Below are 17,884 nucleotides of genomic sequence, written 5' to 3' on the forward strand. Positions count from 1 at the left end.
ATAAACCAAAAAGTGAAGCGGACTCTGAAAGGTTTTCGTGGACCGTCGTTGCAGACAAAACCATTTTTATGAAAAAGGTTTTAAATCAACGACAATGGGAAAAAACTCTCAAAATTTAACAAAATTACATTTTTAAGAAAGCAAAGCACACATTGCGGTTGTGAAAGGAAGAAAGGTAAGCAGGAGATGAACACGTATCGATTCTCGAAAAAGTTCTTCCATTCTTTACAGTATGCCGTTTTTTGTTAATATACGCAATTTCTTGTAACGTTTCGTATTGATACCCCTCCACAAGTTCTTCTTAGTTGTTAGTAAAAGTATTCTTTTTCATTGTAGTATAATAAACCCTTTTTGTTCCCAAATTTTATTTATGCTTATATAAGTTTACTGATTGAAATTAGTTTTTTTCTTCTGGCTTCAATGGTAATGGTAATTAATATATATATATATTATTATATATATTGCCCACTCATCAGAAAATCTGATGAGTGGGCAACCACGAAACAGGCTTGTAGAGATGAAACGGTAGTTCGCGTGTTTTTTTCCTACAAACCAAGATATATCCCGCTGTACACCTATGTATTGAGCACTGTTATATGAATGCCTGCACTCACGCATTATATATATATAGCGTGAAGCGTGCTGGTACTTGATAATAGTGATATACGCATATATATATATATATATATATATATATATATATATATATATATATATATATATCTACCAAGCTACCGTAACTCGAAAAGACAACAACACCTCGGAAACATACGTCGGGCTCACTGAAAACAGCTTCAAGACCAGGTACAGAAACCACACCGCATCATTCCGACACGCCAAACACAGAAACTCCACCGAACTCAGCAAACACGTCTGGACTCTCAAGGACAACATGATTGAGTACTTTATTTCATGGCGCATTCTTTCTTCCCACTCCGCCTACAACAGTACCACTAAGCGTTGCAACCTCTGCCTCAAGGAAAAGCTGACGATCATCTGCCAACCCAAACTATCAACTCTAAATTAACGCAATGAACTCGTGTCCTCGTGCCGCCACAGAAACAAAGCCCTGCTACGAAACAATTAGAACTGTTAATCCCGTCACCGTTAAATTTTCGCGCTATCAATTTTTCACACGTTCCGCACTGTTAGTTTTCGCCCCGCATATTTAATGTAACTCGCTATTGTTCCTCTTACCGCCTTAGCTAAAACTATCAGTCTATTATTATGTAAATTTCAATGTTAATAGTATATATACGATGGTAGGAATATTCTCATTAAATCCCCTGATGAGTGGGCAACCACGAAACAGACCTGTAGGGAAACCTATGTAGTTTGTATTTTTCTCAAACCAACACTATACACCGCTCTACTTTCGAGTATTGAGCACTTTCTATGAAAGCCTTCAACCATCATTTATATATATATATATATATATATATATATATATATATATATATATATATATATATATATATATATATAATCACAGCCAAAAGCACCATTCAGAATTTCTATGTTTTCAAACAAGTCTTATTTAGTTTTCTGGCGAGGTGTTGCCAGGGTAGCACTCTGAGGACTTTCTTTTGGCGTCTTGCACGAGTGCAGAACCGGGGTTCGAGCTCGGGCCGCAGTGTCGACTGGCCAGTGTGATAACCACCAGCCCACCTGTGCTTCACGATGGTTTGAGTAGTGTTCGTGTGAAACAAAGCCACATCTATTCCGATGACTGCAATCTGTACTTTTTGCTTAAAGGATGTCCACACTCCTTTGTATTGTTTTGCGTTAAAAATGCATGGTCTATTTGCAAGATAAATAACCATTAACAATTAAATAATACTCTGACGACAATTTTTTATTGAAAGGACTTCAGTTTATACTTGCTTGAATTAGCCGATGGAAATGGCTGCTTTGTGTGACTCGGTATTGAGCGGGGGTGTAAAATGACGGCGTGATTGGCCTTCTTAAAGGTCGTTACAGCAGTTAAACAGGTTTATTCACCGGCGAAATGGTAGATGAAACGCGCGCATCGAGTCCTACCACCAAATACCCCGATCAAATTGCTCGCAAAGACAACTTTGCTCTTTCAAAACAAGACAAATCAGTTTGGTTGCCAATAAGGCGTTACATGTTTCTTTAGAAATTGAGGTGTGAAGTCCATTTGTCCGCACATCCGACCTTAGACTCTGGGCATATATTAAGAAACTTGAAGTCTGGGCTAACGTTTCATAACAACAGCAACAAATATTACGATATAAAAAAAATCAACATGCAAAATATATTACAGCTTGCTCAAGTAGTATGTGGACCGCGTAGAGAATTCTACGATTGGCTACTAACTTTAAATTTTCTCCACACCCTCTACTGCGGGATGTGTGGAATTAACATGGAGCTTAAAGAAAGAGCAACACATATCGATGGTTATCAGTGGTAAGTAATGATAATTTTTCATGATACATCTTCTTTAAGGACGTAGTAGGCGAAATCTCATAACTTCTTTTTGTTCTCTTAGGAAATGTCCGCGTTGCCTTATTCGTAGGAGCCTAAGAACCAACAGCTTTTTCGAATTGTTTCCAAAGACGCCCCTTTCGAAGCTCGTTGTTCTCATATATTTCTGGTCGGTGGAAGTTTTACCAGTGCAGGCAAGCACAATGTTAGGTATGACACCTCAAATGGTTATGAAAGTCTGCAGGGCCTTAAGACTATTGTGCTCGCGGGATATCGTCGATCGCCCAGGCTATCCGTTCGGCGGCCCGAACCATGTTTGCAAGTGCGACGAAACCGTTATTTCGTTCAAGCGGAAGGTGGGTGAAAAAGACTATCCTGTAACTGCTACAAAACGGTATGGTTGGAATTATATGTCTCGTGATTTTTACTTGGCTACACAAGGTGCATATAAATGACATTCAATGGATTTCATTCTAAGGTGATTCGACATGACGGAAAAACATGACGTGAGGCGTCAAATAAGCCCATTTCACATCGAATAAGGCGGAGAATTTCTCTGAGTACTTAGTAACTTATAGCAAACAAAACATCAAGTGCGACTTTTTTTAAATTGATGCGACTTTTTGTAAAGTGTCATTGGAATTTGAGCTTTTCGTCCCTGAACTGACACACAGGGCAATGATGATCAAGGAAAAATTATCTTAAAAAGCCAAAATCTGGTTATGTGCACCTCGGCCACACGTTATTTTTGTTTTAAAAATCAGTCCGTAATATAAGGAACCTATAGCCATTGTAAGAAAATGTGTCTTCTCTCTCTATCTGGAATTGCGCGTTTTCCAGGTTTTTCCGTCATGTCAGGTGATTCACATGTGATAGAAAAACTAACTATAGAACAATTTGCTTTATTATGTTTATAGTATGGCAGAGGAAGGATATCCCGACAAAGATGGGTGTTTGGTCTGGTGACTACGGCCTTCCAGCCTTGCCGAGGGTATTACACTGTTGTAAACAAGCGAACGAGAGAAGTCTTGGCGCCGATTATTCAGCAAGTCCTTCAGCCAGGAAGCGTCCTCCATTCGGATGACTGGGGGGCATACAGGAACATTACTGCTCATGCTCCCAACGTTTCCAGTCACCGGGTGGTGGTCCATAAAGACTATTTCGTCGACCTGGTGACTGGAGTCAACACTCAAGAGATAGAGTCTACGTGGGCAAGAGTGAAAAGAATGGTAAAAAGCAAAAAAGGGATCCCTACAGCTGATCTGCAAAGCCACCTAGACGAAGTGATGTGGAGACAATGGCGAGGAGAAAAATGCCCCTTCGACAACATGGTACTTTTGATTAGTCGGTACTACCGGAATACCACAATTTAAAGCCGATCCGAATATTGAAATACTTCGCCTATAATAACACATTAGGTAAGGCATAGGTTTCAGATAACTACGATCTCTTTTAAATCAATGGCCCTTGGTCAGTATTATATAGTATTCTGATCACGGATTTTTCATTTTGTTTGTAAATTACTAAGTTATTTGGTCTAAAATTCACCGGAAGTGTTGATTTCACATGCCTTTGTAATTGCTCTATTGTAAAAGGGGAACCCTTTATGGGTCGACACCTATCGTTTTTTTTTTCTTTTTCGCTTCGTACTGACCTAGTATTGTCATTTTCCTTATTCGATATTTTTAGCCTAAACTTAAATTTTCTGAATTAAAAAAGATCTTCCACAGTTATTTAGAACAGCCAAGCGATGGGTTTCAGTTTAAAATCACATGCAACAATGCTTGGCACACCGGTAACGAAGCGTAAGTTTATGAGAAACCAACAGTTCCGGTGAATATAAGCGGCGAAGATATCCACCCTTATAAAAGTCAGGTATATTTTCCCATTGGAGTAAATAAAAAACTAGATTCTAAATCTGTATCAGAAGAAAATGAATCATCATGAAAGTGAATACATCAACCAACATACATTTAAGTGTCTCAGGCATTTTCACCTCCCCACTACGTCGACCACTTATCTATTTGTGGATTTCTTTACATAACGGCTCTAAAGACTCGCGCATCCAGAAGTAGAACAGAATCATTTTCTCTCTAGCTGCAGAGCTTACCTGGGTATAATCGAGAAACTATCCTTTGCATAGATAATAACGATTTCTTTAGCGCGCCCGCTTCTTAATTGCCGTTTGTTCCTTATTCGGCTCGCGCGCGATTCGCCGGCCATTGTTCACTACTCCTCTATTGTAAATACAACCCCTCAACCGGCTTTGTTGTGCATTACTTCCAAGAAGAAATCATATTCCATTGTATTACATTAGAGTTCTAATTTTATTTTGAATAAAATAAACGGTCATTTTACCATTACACCATTGCAGTAAAATAATAAAATCACATGAGCGGCGAATCAATACATATATTCCCCTAGGACGTTAACTCAGACGTTATAAAATACAAATGGAAATAGAGATGGAGTACCATCTAACAACGCCAAACATTATAGCAAATCGATATACCCATTGTATTTAATTTGCCAAGTAAAATGAAACAAACGTTTCCTAACCGCATTTCTAGAAAAAAAAACGAGCGGGCAATCCTCGAGAAGCAAGGCGACGCGGGCAGCGTAATGAGACGCGAAAGAGCGAGGCGGCGCGGCGGAACGGCGAGGAGAAAGTAATGCGGGTAGCTTTTATTTGTATTTCCTGTACCATTATTATTGATCTATCCTCAATGGACCTCCAAAAGGATTTTTTGACTGGCTCCATATCATAACGCAAACAAAACCAAATACGAAGGGAGTTTTTCACTGACGAAGGCTAAGGGAACGTCTAAAATCGCGAAAAAAGGTTAATTATAGGAGTTTGAAAATTAGCAAATGTTGAAATTTTGAATCGGCCCTAGAAAAATGACGCCGGCGAGGACGAATATTTGTATTTGTTAACTTGGCCTAGTCGAGTCCATTTGTTCAAAAAACTCGCTAGTAGTAGTAGTAGTAGGCAGTCTTCGGACAGTCAGTGTCCATGACATCAGCGCGATGAACGTTGGCATTTCTTTCCATGACTAAAAAGCCCAATGCGCGAAGCACATGTGCGACCACATGAACGACAAACGAGGACAGACGCCGGAGATGGGTTTGATCCAGTTCGAATTTCGGATGCCTTTCTCCTCTGCCTTCTCTCTTCGGCCTCTCTTTTCAGCTCTAACTCCCCTGAGTTGAGTGCGGCAGCACATTCAGACCTCCATCTGCTGCGATCCTCGCTAGTAGTTCTTGCTTAGTAATAATAAAAGAATCCAGGCTTCCCGTGAGGAACTCAAGATCACGTGTGCTAGGCTAGGCATGTTGCTGCTCGTGAGTGGTGATAGACGGCTGCGCAGGAGACTAGAGAGGTGACCACGCCAGCACACTCCTAAATTTCCGCTAGGTTTGTCTTGATCTGAAAATGGAACGGAAGTCGGTGATCCCTCATATATAGTTTGTATAGAGTCTACTTCCCTAGTCAGCGTTCTTACAGCATTGGGTAAAAAAAGATCTCAAAAAAACCTTTGGATAGAATATAGTATAGTATTGCATACGATATCTATCTGTAATATTCTCTATTCAGCACGTGCATTTAAAATGCAAGAAAACGTTGGAGCGACTAATGCCAGTGTGTTCGGCTAAAAAAACAGGTAAGTCATCTAAAATTACATACCCTACCACAGACCTACTGTATAGATGCTAGGATTGACATTTAAACGACACCGACAAGCCTGATACTGATAACAAAGTGTGACTGGTATAAACACTTGTTAAACCACTGTAGGTTATGTTTACACCATATGATAATTGACTCTCCAGTGCTATTGTTTACAAAGGTGGTCCAATAAGTCTAATAAAAATTCACTGTCAATCAAATGGTGTTTAAATAAATTGTCTTTTTTGCTTAATGTGGCAATGTGTGTATTGGGCAGCCGTTCTGAAAACTTTGCCCACTCTACCAGATACCTAACAAGAAAAAAAAAGATACCCTACCATAGACCGACAAGCGAAAAAAAGATACCCTATCGTAGAGCCCAAAAACCCTACCCTAAACTTGTAAAATACAACATCTTAAACTGTATTTTTTTTTTAATGAACAGCAAAAAAAGGGAAGATGATATTCAAAGATATTGCAAATGGCAAAGCTGCATTTCCGGGTAAGATTATTTGAGATGAATTTATTAAACTTGTATCCAAGATACTTTTTTGAAAAAAAATAACAGATCCTGGGGATTTGATCTTGCTAAGAAATCGGAGAGGCAGACTTTCTCTCTTATTTTCTACCCAACTCTAATGCCCCTTGCATGGGCTTTCTGCTTAGTCCCCCCTCCCCCCTCACACACATATGGCGCCGCACCGAAACATACAGTACTGTACCTGAATATTTTTTTCACTCTCTTTCATGAAATAGTGTGACAACGACCGTAAATTTTCATAAACGAATTTGATGGGCTGAGCTTTTTTTGTTCTGGGAAAGGGCCATAATTTTTAGACCCCATTTTGGGGGAGGGTAGAGATTTTTGAACCCCAAAAAATTCAACTTAGCAGCCCTCCCCACCCCCAAATAAATATTGACCCTTCCCTAAGAAACAAAGAATAGAAGGGGGTGCTGCTGGAGTCTATAATTCTATTATTATTCACTTTTCAAAGTGTTTTATGTAGCCACCAGTGATGACAGTGACGACAGCAATGAATATCATCAACGTGAGTTTGCATTATTTAATCGGGCAACCACATTTTGAACATGAAAATAAAAAAAATGAATTTCTTATTCTCTATTATTTCAATCTTTGACACTTTCACATATATATATATAACAGCTCCTGTCAAGTTGAGCACTATTTCGGCTCCCGGTGAAAGACTTCAACTGGAGAATATATATATATATATATATATATATATATATATATATATATATATATATATATATATATATACCATCATTTAGCTTAAAGCACACCTACTTCTTCTATAAAAAAAAACTAGTTTGATAAATAAAAAAGTTTTTTTTTTATGTTCTAGCACTCAGCACTCCAATAAAGAAAACAGAGTCATCTAAAGGTGAATATGATTCACAACAATTTATGATGACAACACAATTTGAGTCTTAATCATCTATAGAGTACTAGACTATTACATTTTTCTTTTCAAGTAGTTCCTTTTATAATGAAATAAAAAAAGTTTTTTCTATAGTCCTTAGTATAAACCCTCTTGGAAAAGGCAAGAAACCTGACGAGCCCTCTAAAGGTGAATATAATAAACATCTTGTTATCTACAAAACCCACCATATTATTCCCCTTATTATACTTATATAAAGATTTAGCTATTCAATACTTTTTTTTAAGTATAATTGTTATTCTTGTTTTTATAGTCCACCTCAGAGGTAGTCCATCTTCATCCCCTTCTAGTTGGGACGACCTTGTACCTGGTAGGACCTGTTATATCCTATATTTTTCTCCTAATGCTGGTTTCCATTCAAAAATGTTGAATAAGAAAACAAAATCATCACCATTTCTAATTTGCATAGTTCTTGAATACAAGGAAGTCAAAGAGAAGAGCGAGTTGAATGGTAAGCAAGTGCACATTTATTGACTCCTTTCTTTAGTTAATTCCTTTTCTCCTAGAATTTCTCTGTATTATAGAAATCCACTACAGTGCAGATACAATGGAGATTTTAATGACGATAAAACAATTTTTTTTATCTTCTAGCCCTTAGCAACCCTGGAAAGGGAAAATCAACAGATCCCTCTAAAGGTAAATATGAATATATCTTATTATCTACAAAACCCAACAAAATTCTAAATTATACATAGAGATTAAACCATATGCAAGTTTTCTTTTTAATTATTGTTTGATTGTAGTCCATGACAGAGATCCATCACCCTCCTCCAGTGATAAATATAATCAACGTGAGTTTGCATTATTTAATCGGACAACCACATTTTAAACATGAAAATAAAAAAATGTTTTTTTTTCTCTATTTTTTCTATCTTTGACACTTTCTTATATATCTAACAACTTTTGGCCATAGTATTGATTTCTATTGGCTTTTTTCTTCACTTTCTACATTTCAATCGACGGCACGAGTTATGATAAATAAAAATGTTTTTTCTATGTTCTAGCCCACAGCACTCCAATAAAGGTAACAGAGTCCTCTAAAGGTGAATATGATTTACAACAATTTATGATGACAACACAATTTGAGTCTTAATCATCTATTGAGTACTAGTAGTTCCTCTTATAATGAAATAAAAAAAAATTCTATAGTCCTTAGTATAAACACTCTTGGAGAAGGCAAGAAACATGACAAGCAATCTAAAGGTGAATATAAAATAAACATCTTGTTATCTACAAAATCCAACAAAATACTACTCTTAATTATATATAAAGATTTAGCTATAAAATGCTTTTTTAAGAATAATTGTTATTCTTGTTTTTATAGTCCACCTTAGAGGAAGTCCATCTCCACCCCCTTCTAGTGTGGACGACCTTGTACCTGGTAAGACCTGTTATAGCCTATATTTTTCTCCTATGCTGGTTTCCATTCAAAAATTTTGAAGATAAAACATCACGGTTTTTATTTTGCATAGTTCTTGAATACAAGAAAGTAGAATTTTTCTGTATTATAGGAATACAAGTGCAGATACAATGAATAAAAATATGAATATATCTTATTATCTACAAAACCCAACAAAATTCTAAATTATACAATATAGAGATTTAGCCATATGCAAGTTTTCTTTTTAATTATTATTTTTGTTTGATTTGTAGTCCATATGACAGGGTTCCCATGACAGAGGTCCATGGAATCACCATTATTAATTTGCATCATAAATGTATTACAAATCATGAAATAGTATTTTTATTGCACACTTTCTCTTTTGTCATCTCACTTTTCCTATAATATCTCTGTATCATAAGAAATTATTTAAGTGCAGATATTCAGTGCAGATACAGGTGGGGTGGTGATCCTCTAATTTTTATAAAATAAGCGTTATACTGTGGAGACCCTAATTATTATAAAATAACTGTTTCCTATGTTCTTCTTAGCAAGTGGATATGGAGAATGCCCCCATTGAAGATTAGTTGTATTTTTTTTTTCAGGAGAATTCTTAAAGGAAATATTTGCACGCAAGTTTTGGAGTTGTTGGTAAGAATTCCAATCAAACGCATGCTAATAAAACCAGGGGAAAATCAAGACATGGTTTGCTTTAAGTTTTATTTTGTGCAACTCTCTGAAAAGAGAGTAGTTTTTGCATAGTTTAATTAATCAGCTAATATGAGAGAAACAGAGGAACAGAGGAAAGTAAGAAAAAAGAGCTGCCATATTATTATACAATCATTTACTATAGAGATCCATTATACTGTATTAATTTTAAATTTAATTGCAATAGTTTAATTGCTTTATGAAGGCCACTTGTGTGTTTGAAATAGTATACCATTTATGTTATCGCTTCAATACAAATTTCTCATTATACATATTGTTGGAATTGTAATAGGCAATGGTTCTTTTCATTTAGTTGGAACAGTAGGGAGGAGGAGTATGAGTTTGGTTTTCTGAACCAAAGTATCACAAAGGGCCAGATGTGGTATCACGCACAGGCACTTGGGGACCTGTGTGTGGTACTCGAAAATTACCATCAGGTACAGTAAAATAAATCTGTGTGTGAGAACCTAGATTTTCTCCAGTTGGGCAAAAGGTTGTTATATTTTGGGGTACTTTAAATTAAGGCATACCGAGTTGCAACACTAGGATCCATAAACTACAGAAGTATGTATAGATACAAAGCCACCTTGCTATTATAGAGATATCCTACTGTATATATCTGCAATCTCATCGTTATGGAAGAGCAAAATGTTTAACATATTTATATTTTAAAGCCTCATAATTTCTTTCCTTTTCTCATGGAGTGACCTACCCTGATTCCGGAGCTTCAAACTTCTCTATTTAGCGGGTGCTATAGGCTCCTCGGACACAGCACCACTCTGCTGGCCGCTAAATAGAGACGTTCAAGGCTCTGGAACCAGGGTAGGAGCGACCATCATATAAAGAACCTTTAGAATTTTTAATTAAAGTCTAGTATTTCTGCTCATATGTTCTTAAACAAAGACCCGCACTTTGAAAGAGCTTAGCTCCGCCCCTTTTCGGCTGAATGAAATTCAGACTTCAAGATGACAACACACTGTGTGGATATTTTTTAGTTGTGTTATCATTAATAATTTGAAGCTAATTTTACAAATGGACTCATTCTTCAAGTTTTGATTGGTCTGGTATCCTGACCACACGAGATCCAATAAAAAAACCTCTTGACTTGCTAAAACAAAATTCGCGGGTAAGCTCACGGAACGAAATGGCTGTACGGTCGGTTTTCGCCTGAGTTGTCACATTTAGGGTAATAACTTGCCATATTACTGTTTATGTTAGTTTCATCATCATTTTCTTGCACATATTCTTGTATATAAAACATCTACAGTATTATAGTTTTCCCAAAATTGTGTAACAATGGAATGATGCTTTGTTTAGGCATGTATACAAGCCAAGTACTCTGGCAGATCACTGCTTATCTGCTCAGGGGTTGAACCAGATGAGCCAGCCAACGACATGCTGGCAAGTTTCTTCAGGTAAACACTATAGTCATGGATAAAATGTCAGCGATCAATAAAATTGAGTTAAACCCCAACAATGTTGTTTAGCATTACTACAAATGTTTACTCGGTTTGCTTCTCAGCCTCTTGACCCATGTTGTTCAAAATGTTTTTATTCAAATCTAATACTGTTGGCTATGTTTTATTAGGGATGTCGAAGACTTGGAGGTCAAACCTCTGCTATGTGTGTGTTTCAAAGGCACAGATGATGAGAGGGCAGGTATAGTATTTTTAATAGTTAAACACCTCAGTTTGAAGCATGGTGGTGATGCAACTGTATCTTAATGAATATTATTTGGGGGGGGGGGGGGGGCTGTTGCAAGGTCAAAGGACAAAGCATAAAGTTATTAGTGAGGTTTGTGAAGAAAATACTCCTCGATGTTCAATTGGTTTTATTGACAAAGATGAGGAAGTCCTATGGCAATACAATAAATCAAGGATTATAATTAAACTGAGGATTACAAATAACGGTAACTAGGATATAACAAATGAACGCGTAGGACTTACATGAATAATGTTCAAAACAAGATGGCCGGCTGCTCTCTTCTGAGCCGGTCAGCGGTCTTACATAAGACCTAGGCCCTAGCGGCCAGCGTCACACACTCTTCAGTTTGTCAATCCGTGCCACGAGGCTTCCTTCCTATTGAAATCTAAGCTATGTTTTCAACATGTTTTGGTGCTGGATTGCGTATGGATTATTCTGAGTTTTATGTACTCAAAGTTTGGCAATCGAGTCTCCATGCCTTTCCAAACTTGATTTAGTTTTAACATATAAATTTCCCCATACTGTAACATTTCTTTATTAACCACTGACAGATAGCAGCCCTTACTGCCTGTGCCTAAAGAAGGATGCAGTAAATCTGCATCGCATGTAACAGTAAAAGTCCTACTTAACTGGAAAATGTCTTATACTGTATTATCAAGAATTAGTGTAAATAAAATGCAGCTCTGGAAAGCTCTAGCACCTTTTGCTTTTGCCTCCTCTTTTAAACATTCACATTTACCCAAGAGCCACTATGTTCCAAAACACACTAACGGTTTAGTCATTCCCTCTTGTAACTTTTTTTTAGTATCCAGAAATCATGGCCATGGGAGGGAACCAATACTGTTGGTGTTGCATGCTATTGGCTCCAACCTAGGAGTTGTTGCCCGTGCAGAAGGTTGGTACTTAAAAAATTATCATTCAGAGTTGCATTATTGCTGTGCACTATTGGCAGCAAATTTGCTCCCACCCAAGCCTCAAATAATGGCCCCCTTAGTAAGGGGAAATGTAGGGATGATTGTTTACTCTGTTTACTGTCCCAAGTTGTTTTGACGTCAATTTGATGTTACTCAAAAATTTTAAAGACAAATTTGCACTGTTAAATGTACTGTATAACTGGATGGCTTTTGAAAACAAGGTGCACATCACATCAATAATTCAAAGATGGTTAAATTATGTTATGTTTACTAAACTCCCACCAGTTATATTGGTTATAAAGGCACAGCAGAGCAAGGCTCCAAATCAAGTCCCCCATGTGTGTATTGTTAGTTTATACAGTCGTTTGACAAAAGGTTTTCATCAACGGGCTTTGCGACTATGCGACAAGCCCGCATGTAAGCATGGGTAAAAACCACTGAAGTGCTTAGCTGCATATATTAGCCACTGCATAACTTCAGACTTAGACAGTGTAGCGGTGGCTAATATGCAGCTAGGCGCTTCAGTGGTTTTTACCCATGCTTACATGCGGGCTTGTCACGTAGTCGCAAAGCCTGTTGATGACAACCTTTTGTCAAACGACTGTATAAGCACTATCACTTAAAGGGTGGTCACTGCCAGTGGTTCTTTTACATCCCTTCGATTCAGGTTAGTGTAGTGCAGTTTGAAGACCCTGTGGTTAACAGTCCTTATTCGAGAGGACTTTGGAAGCATGTATGGAGTTACTTGTAAAACCCAAATTTGATCGCCACAGCAGTGAGAAGCCAATGCACTGACACACTAGGCCAGCTTTGCTGCAGTATGTTGGTTGCACATATAATTTTCTTCTATTTTATTGATGGCCCATTAACATCACAATTTATTCTTTAATAGATGTCAATCTCAGCACTTTTGATGGAAGGGTCATCCTCAAAGCCCTAAGCATAAAGGAAAAAAAGGAAAAAAAGAAAAAGAGAAGGAATGAAGACAACAAGAAAACTGTTGATCACAAGGTGGGTAGGAGATGGAATTTTATTTTCAATGTGTTTGTAAGCCTATGCTGAAGCTCAACCTCACACACTATGCTGATGATATAATCTTTTGCAGATGATGTGCCATTAGCCAATAAATAACAACGAAAAATTAAGGTCGTAAAAAATTTCAGGCGAAAAACTTCACACAGTTTTATTTCCCACGCTTTTTAGGCTAATTTCGGATGTTTTTTTTTTCTGGGAATCTAAGACACTGAATTTTAAGACAACATAAGGATTAAAATAACTTAACTGCTTTACTTAGATACAGATATTTTCCACAACTATGTGTGTACAACGATATTTTACAGGTAATTTATAAAGCAAATGTGTAGAATGACTTAATTAAACAATAAAAATGCTGATAAAGTGGATACTTTTGAAAGTAGTATGTGAGAGATATGTTACGGGATTGCAACAAATTGGCTTGCAAAAAGTAGATGAACTTTTTACTGCCTTGATCATATTGAATGTCCAAATCACAGAATGGATATCAAGTAGAGTATGACATCCTACTCCTCCATTGACATTTCAGAACTTTGTATGATAGTATAATTGTAGGTTTTGCAACCAAGTGAGTTTTATTTACCTGTTTAAATAAATATTATACTTATTATTTGTTATGTCTTATTTTTGTATGTTTAGAGCATTTTTATTATCAAATACGAATCGAAAATGTTTGGATGGTAATTTTCGGATAACTATAATATTTGGACTGAAATCTGTTTGCTGTATATCAAGGGTTTGTTAATTGTCCCATTTCCATTTTTGTTACACTTTACTGTAATATTGGTCCAGCTAAAGAACGGAAATAACTTGTTTCTTCGGACTCTTTTTTATAGAGGTTCAAGGTTCCAACTGAATCATCATTACTAACTTAGCTTATTTTATTAATAATTGTTTTGGGGCTTATTTTTTGCCTCTCTAGACTGGCTATGATCCTGACATGGATTCTACATCAGATACAGGCGAAGAGCATGAGGTAAAATGCATATATGACCAAAAAATTGAATGAAAAAGATTTTTAAGAATAAGGACGTATTTATTGTCTCATGATCTACATTTAACAAATAATTTTTTTGTCTCTATATATGCTTGTGCTTTGTTTCTAGATGTTGGGTATTATTATTGTTTTGCCTATTTAATCAATTATGAGGCTTTAAATAATTGTCTACCAACCTCAGGTTTTTTTTAACAAATGATGAATAGGATACATCTGGGGGAATAACAGTTTATACTTTTCTAAGTACTAACAGTTTGTTTGTATTGAATAGGTTCACTTCAAAAGTGAATTGTTGCAGACTTTCATAGGGGGCAATGACACCAAAATAGGTAATTCGATAGACAGACCACATATGAAACATGGAAGCAGTTTATTCAGTGCACTCATTTTCAAGAATTTTTTTAGCCTTAAGGATTATTCTTGCAGTTTACAAGTGCCTGCACTATTCATAGTGGAAAACAGTTATCCGTACTACAATATTGGTCTGAGCCCAGGCTATCTTTATAAGTTGAAAACAGTTACATCAATTGTATCTGTACATGATATTCAATTTTCTATACAGTACAGCAGATTTGCAAACACACAAACTTGGTCGATTACCAGTTTTTGGACAATATTAATTGTATGGGAAAAACAATATGATTGGATAAACATAAGCTAAAGAAACATTTTCTCTTTTAGAAGAAAACAACAAGCAACTCATAAAAAGAAAAGCTAGGGGCAATCAAGCAGAAAAGCAAAGAAGTTCAACAAGGGGAAATATATTTAGTAGGTGACACCAAAATTGGCACACTGTTAATATATGATTATAAACAGTAGATCAGTAATTATAAATGAGTAGTTTAGTTAGATACTCAAGACCTCATCATCATTTTAGTTGCACTTGTAACAAAGCTATCAAGTTTTCTTCACAATAGAAAATATAGGACAAAAATGAAAATACATGAACATCAAATTATTTCAAAGCTATCTGGACAGGGCTTTGGTTTTAGTCCAAATTTCCAGTTGTCGCCGGTTAATTTTTAGCCATAGTCCTGCTGGCTGTCTCAGACGCTGAACTCCTTATATAGAATTAGCCTATATCTGGACAGGGCTTTGGTTTTAGTTTAAATTTCCTATTGATGCCGGTTAATTTTTGCCATAGTCCTGCTGGCTGTCTCAGACGCTGGACTCCTTTATAGGATTAGCCTATATCTGGACAGGGCTTTGGTTTTAGTTCAAATTTCCAGTTGACGCTGCATTGCACTATTTATTCATTCATTATTTGCTTACCTAGCATTCTTACGTGAGACTCAGTTGCCATTGACACATGTGGTCCACACATGTTAAGTTTTCCCACTGACTTTGCTTGCAATGACTTTGAACAAGAAATCTTGGGCGCCATTATCACAAAGACAAAAAAAGTGAAAACATGTGTTCAAGATATGTAATAAGCTTATCTGGGAACTCTACTAAAAGATTCAAGGCAAAGGATATCGAGCTCTAGGGAGACTGCTTGATAGTCCAGCTGCGAAACAACGTTTGTTTGTTTGTCTGCAAAAAAGGAATTGAATTATGATTTCAGTTTGCTTTCCTGGGATGAAAAATCATCCAAATGCATGAATGAACTTCGGACTCAGCTGCTTAGTTGCGATCAGATGCAAACTCTTGTGAAAAATTGTATTAGTTTGAGCCTGCTGGCATGACGGAAAAACCTGGAAAACGGGCAATTCCAGATAAAGAGAGAAGACACAATTACTTACAATGGCTATAGGGACAGTGCTGAATAACGTATGCGCATGCGCGTCCTCTGGCGAAAACAAGCCCAATCGTAGTGTTAAAACATTCGAGAAAAGGTACGAAAGGTTGTCGCTGATTTGACTAACTGTACAGCATTAAACCATACTGTTCAAAAGATGACAGATTTGTTTGATAATGAGGGAGTCATAAAGAAAATTATAGCCTTAGGTTTGGTCTAGTTTTCTTAGCATTCGCCAAAATGTGACAGTTCGCCGGTAAAAAGCCGCCATTTCAAAACAAAAAGGATGGTTTAACCGCGAGGTACTGGAACTAGTCTTGCGTTTTTCAGCACTGGCGGCTATAAGTTCCTTGTTCTACAAACTGATTTTCAAAACACAAATAACGTGAGGCCAAAGTGCACATAACCAGATTTTGGCTTTTTAAGATAATTTTTCCTTGATCATCATTGCCCTGTGCATCAGTTCAGAGACTAATGCTCAAATTTCAATGACACTACAAAAAGTCGCATCAATTTAAAAAATGTCGCACCTGATATTTTGTTTGCTATAAGTACTCAGAGAAATTCTCCGCCTTCTTCGATGTGAAATGGGCTTATTTGAAGCCTTATTTGAAGCTTATTCGAGCCTGCTGCATATACCGCTGTGCAGCCAATGGCCAAGGCCTGTGGTCAGTTCGGGCACGTAACATAGGGGTGTAGATGTCCGCTAAGCAACTAAGAAGCACCTATCATTCAGTGTTGTTTTTAGGACTGATCGATTTAGGCGGTGTCATTCCAGTTGAACAAGTGTGTTTTTTTGTTTGTCATGTTAGTAAAGCCCCGCCCCTGTGACTCAATGTTATCAGTGTTCAAGGTCATAGATGATATTTGAGAAAACGTGTTAATGCTTTATGGAAATATATTCACTGAAACTCTAAATGCAAATATTGGCACTGTTCAGTCCATTAATAGTGGATAGTGACCGGCTTTTTCAAAATTTGTCTTTTTCAGATCCCAGAGCCGAAGAGAGGACCTCGTCGACTCACTCGATTGCCTCGGACGGCAGACCTCAATCACGAGACAATACGCCATAATAAGGATCTGATTTTTAAAGATTAATTTATTATGTATACTTAATGATAATAAAACAGTGTTAGTGTGACAGCCTTTTTCTTTGGGCCTTCTTCTATTTTATGGGGTGCGTGTAGCTTATTGGATACTGTACGCTAATGTGATTTACGGTGTTTTTAGATTAGTTCTTCTTCTCGCGATGTTATGGAAATAAAAATGGAGCTCGCACATAATTGTTTCGGAGTCCCACCTTATGTTCACAGTCTTAGTAAAATACTACGAAAAGCAACATCTCTCCTTTTTTCAATAAATTGTGAAGTACTTTTGTGTAGAAGTATTGATAAACAAACCCGCGCACAACATTATTAATAATCTATTGTACTGATTACGTTTTTACAAAATTTAAGACTGAGGCATCTGTTCAAGAACTTATAGCGTTCTGTTCTTACACATATTTATGGTCCCTCTTTTTACTCAAACTCCTATTTATTTTTTATTTCGTGTGTGGGAGGGCGAGAAGAGATCGCCGATGCAGCATCGCCGATGTCTAAACGGGATTAATAGCAGGCACGTTCCCAGGATTGGCCAAGAGGGGTTGCGTAGTCATAGGCATTGTATAGAACAGCGTATTATTTGAAGTTTCCTTCATAAGAAATGACCCACTTTTTGGCCGCCAGGGAGTGGGGGGGGGGGGGGGGCACGCACCCCTCTGTGTACGCGCACGAATGGCAGCTTCGGTTCACGCGATCATAAATTCAACAATGAAGCCGGTTTTG

General features: G+C 37.1%; 2 protein-coding genes across 3 annotated transcripts; both read left to right on the forward strand.

The window, feature by feature from the left end:
• The first annotated feature begins 5,428 nt into the window (after positions 1 to 5,428).
• LOC125570191 lies at positions 5,429 to 8,712 on the forward strand. Of its 2 annotated transcripts, XM_048731460.1 has the most exons (8): positions 5,429 to 6,113; positions 7,486 to 7,524; positions 7,657 to 7,710; positions 7,835 to 7,891; positions 7,991 to 8,032; positions 8,173 to 8,217; positions 8,325 to 8,372; positions 8,586 to 8,712. In XM_048731460.1, exons 1-8 carry the CDS (start codon positions 6,086 to 6,088, stop codon positions 8,672 to 8,674), a joined length of 402 nt encoding a protein of 133 aa, XP_048587417.1. In that variant the 5' UTR covers positions 5,429 to 6,085; the 3' UTR covers positions 8,675 to 8,712. The 2 variants fall into 2 exon arrangements, with proteins under 2 accessions (XP_048587417.1, XP_048587418.1); XM_048731461.1 differs by lacking the exon at positions 7,835 to 7,891.
• LOC116610327 lies at positions 8,672 to 17,206 on the forward strand. The gene is made up of 12 exons (XM_048731459.1): positions 8,672 to 8,784; positions 8,906 to 8,962; positions 9,568 to 9,613; positions 9,984 to 10,107; positions 10,988 to 11,085; positions 11,259 to 11,329; positions 12,180 to 12,269; positions 13,181 to 13,299; positions 14,246 to 14,299; positions 14,592 to 14,649; positions 15,002 to 15,088; positions 17,049 to 17,206. The coding sequence occupies exons 4-12, from the start codon at positions 10,048 to 10,050 to the stop codon at positions 17,129 to 17,131; spliced, it is 720 nt and encodes a 239-aa protein (XP_048587416.1). The 5' UTR covers positions 8,672 to 8,784; positions 8,906 to 8,962; positions 9,568 to 9,613; positions 9,984 to 10,047; the 3' UTR covers positions 17,132 to 17,206.
• The last annotated feature ends 678 nt before the right edge of the window (positions 17,207 to 17,884 follow it).

This window comes from Nematostella vectensis, chromosome 8 (genome assembly GCF_932526225.1).
Source record: "Nematostella vectensis chromosome 8, jaNemVect1.1, whole genome shotgun sequence".
Classification (NCBI taxonomy): domain Eukaryota; kingdom Metazoa; phylum Cnidaria; class Anthozoa; order Actiniaria; family Edwardsiidae; genus Nematostella; species Nematostella vectensis.